Source organism: Apaloderma vittatum, unplaced genomic scaffold, assembly GCF_000703405.1.
Source record: "Apaloderma vittatum isolate BGI_N311 unplaced genomic scaffold, ASM70340v1 scaffold26166, whole genome shotgun sequence".
Classification (NCBI taxonomy): domain Eukaryota; kingdom Metazoa; phylum Chordata; class Aves; order Trogoniformes; family Trogonidae; genus Apaloderma; species Apaloderma vittatum.
Window position 1 is genome coordinate 6,008 of NW_009722707.1, and position 2,636 is coordinate 8,643.

Consider the following 2,636-nt stretch of genomic DNA (forward strand, 5'->3'; position numbering starts at 1 on the left):
GCCCAACCGCTGCAGCGACCCCCAGCAGGCAGGTGTACCAGCCCAACCAGGCAAAGTACAAGGCCACCTTCTCACCAAAATAGCACCTAGGAGGAGAGGCCAGATGTGGGCTGTGGCCGGGCGAAGGGACCGCGTTGCTCAGGGTGTTGTTGGGACTGGGAGGGCAGCCCGGTGGAGTGAAGGAGCTGGAGGACACGCGAGTGTGCGGTGTTTCCAGGGGGGTTTCGGCAGCAGCCTGTGCGACGGGCGGTAATATCTGGGTGTCCCTGCACTCGTGCCGTGTGTGGGTGCAGTGATTTTAGTTGACACCATTGCCGTGGGGCTGCACAGCAAGGATGCACCGAGAGGTGAAGACGAGCGAGGCGAGGCTGCCGCGGGAGCTGGCTCGGTCTGACTGGCCGTGCTGACTGCCGACCGAGGGACCTGCCACCCCTCCTGTGTTCCAGAGGGTTCACTCCCTACTGGCAGTTGAAGGTGGTGATGGGATCCCCGGCCCTTGTTTAAAACCAACAAAACCCGCCCAACACTCCTCGCCTTTGCCCCTCAATTTTATACTCGTTCCCTTACTCCTTCTGTGATGGCACCGAGCCACGACGCATCGACCTCGGCAGCGAGGAGCTGCCTGACCTCGTGCACCACATGCCCCTCATGCCTCTGCCAGCCTTGTGAACCGTGATCAGTGTTTGAGGAAGGAGATCGCGTCTCCGTTTTAACGTTCCACCTCCCAGCAGAGCCTGCTGACAACTTGATGAAGTAGCTTGTTGTGGTGGTGGTGAGTCATAGGCTGGACCTGATGATCTCAGAGGTCTTTTCCAGTCTCAACAGTCTGTGATTCCGTGATTCTTTTTGCCCTCCGTCCCCTGACCTTGGAGAGTTTTTTCCTTCCCTTTTTAAAATGAGAGCTGTGCTCATCCCTGAATTTTAGTGGTTGCGGGAGCCCTTTGATGCCCCAAGCTGCGCCTGGGTGCACTGTGTGGGTGCTGCTCCCACCTCGCCTTCCTTTTGAACATGGGGCTGTGTTGGTTGAAAACGAAACAGGCTAATTAAAAACCGTGCAGATGCGGGGGTTGTTTCGTACTGGAAAATCGGCAGATGGTGCCACAGGGATACCCTTTAGGCTAAGAACTTTGCAGGCTTCAGAAGAAGCCCGATGTGTGTGAGAGGAGCTGGGTTCAAACTAAAGATTTAGAAGAGATCACAGGAGCCTGGTGAAGAGCATGAAGCTCTCCGGCTTTCAGGAGGGATCTGCTGTGCCTCGTCTGCCGGTGTTACCTGATCTTCTCAATCGGCTGTTGGGAAAACACGCTTCTCCAGCGAGCCCATTTCTCCTTTAGGAACTCCCTTACCTCTTCTTTCTGGAGAGCAGAGAAGTTGGTTGGACGGGGAAACATGAGGACAATCTAATTACCCAAAGGTCTCCTCCACCTCCCGTAGCTTTTCCTCCCCGGCACCCGTGAGCTCGGCCTCACCTCGTGCAGGGGAAACGCTGCCTCAAAGACTTTCTTCTTCTTCAAGTCGTGCAGCTTCTCTGGTGGCAGAGCAGAATGGAGAGGATTAGCGAAGCTTTGCCCTCACCCCCGTGCTCCCTGCCAGGCAGAATTACCGCAAAACTTCTCTGGAATCTTTGCCGGGGGCAAAAAAAAAGCCAAACCAAAACAAGAAACAATGCCTGGGAGAGGCTGAGCTATTCAAAAGGGACCGGCACCAAGCCTTGTGGGTGTGCTGCTCCCCTGGGCTGCCACGGGCTGCGTTGGGGCTGGGAGCAAGCCCGGCAGGTCCTTTGAGAAGGCTTGAGATCCAGCACCCTGTGCCTTCTCGTCCCGGGGCATCAGAGCGGGGTGAGCTCTTCTGGGGGTGCGGGAGAGCTGCTCTGGGCAGCCGAGGGCAGGGGTCTGGGCAGCGGGAGCAGAGCTGCTGGTTCCTGCAGTCCAGATCTCCCAGCCTCTAAATTTGCAGCAGCAAATGTACTTGTCTGAGCTGCACCCTGGCTTTCTCCCCCCCGTTCTGCATCCCCCCTGCGCGAGCCTTGCTGCAGATCCGGGCTGAGCATCAGCCGTTCCCTTACCGAGGTCGGGCGTCACCGTGTTGTTCAGGATGAAGTTCACGATCCGTATCCTGAGCAAGGAGAAATGGGGGTTAAGGGCTGCTCTGGGGCTACAGGCTTGTGCCGTGTGGCCCTGGGAACTGGGCAAGGGAAGGGAGGTTGTGTGCACCAAAATCCAGGGAAGGAAGAGGGGAAGAGATGGGGAGCTGGCTGTGGACAGTGACAAGTTGGCAATTTCACACGAGGTAGATGGAGGTGGCCTCCTGCGGGGAATGAGGAGCCTGGCAAAGCCGTGAGCTGGGCTGGAGAAAAGCTGCTGGTGTGGAGGAAGGGGAGTGCAAGGTGCTGGGGGTCGGCAGCGCGGGTCAGCACCCACCTGGTTGTCACTGGTACTTCTTGATGGACGTCGCCGTTCTGCAGCCTGCTGTCGGGGTTCCTCAGGAGCTGCTGGTATTTCCGGAAGATCTGTTTTGGGGCACGGACTCCATAGAATAGCTTCTTGTCCTCGATTTTCTAGCGGGTGGAAGCGAAGGGCTGTTAGAACAACGCTGGCAGGGGCAGGGAAAGGGGCTGAGCTGTGCCAGTCCTGGGT

The 2,636-nt window shown here is 57.6% G+C and overlaps 1 protein-coding gene across 1 annotated transcript in view; it reads right to left on the minus strand.

Moving 5' to 3' along the window:
* Positions 1-2,636, minus strand: part of ANO9 (anoctamin 9) — a gene marked incomplete at both ends in the record, with an annotated part of 8,510 nt that overhangs the window by 5,314 nt on the left and 560 nt on the right. Inside the window, 5 exon segments of the mRNA XM_009871858.1 lie at positions 8-86; positions 1,273-1,355; positions 1,470-1,528; positions 2,066-2,115; positions 2,421-2,557. Coding sequence (XP_009870160.1) covers positions 8-86; positions 1,273-1,355; positions 1,470-1,528; positions 2,066-2,115; positions 2,421-2,557 — 408 coding nt within the window.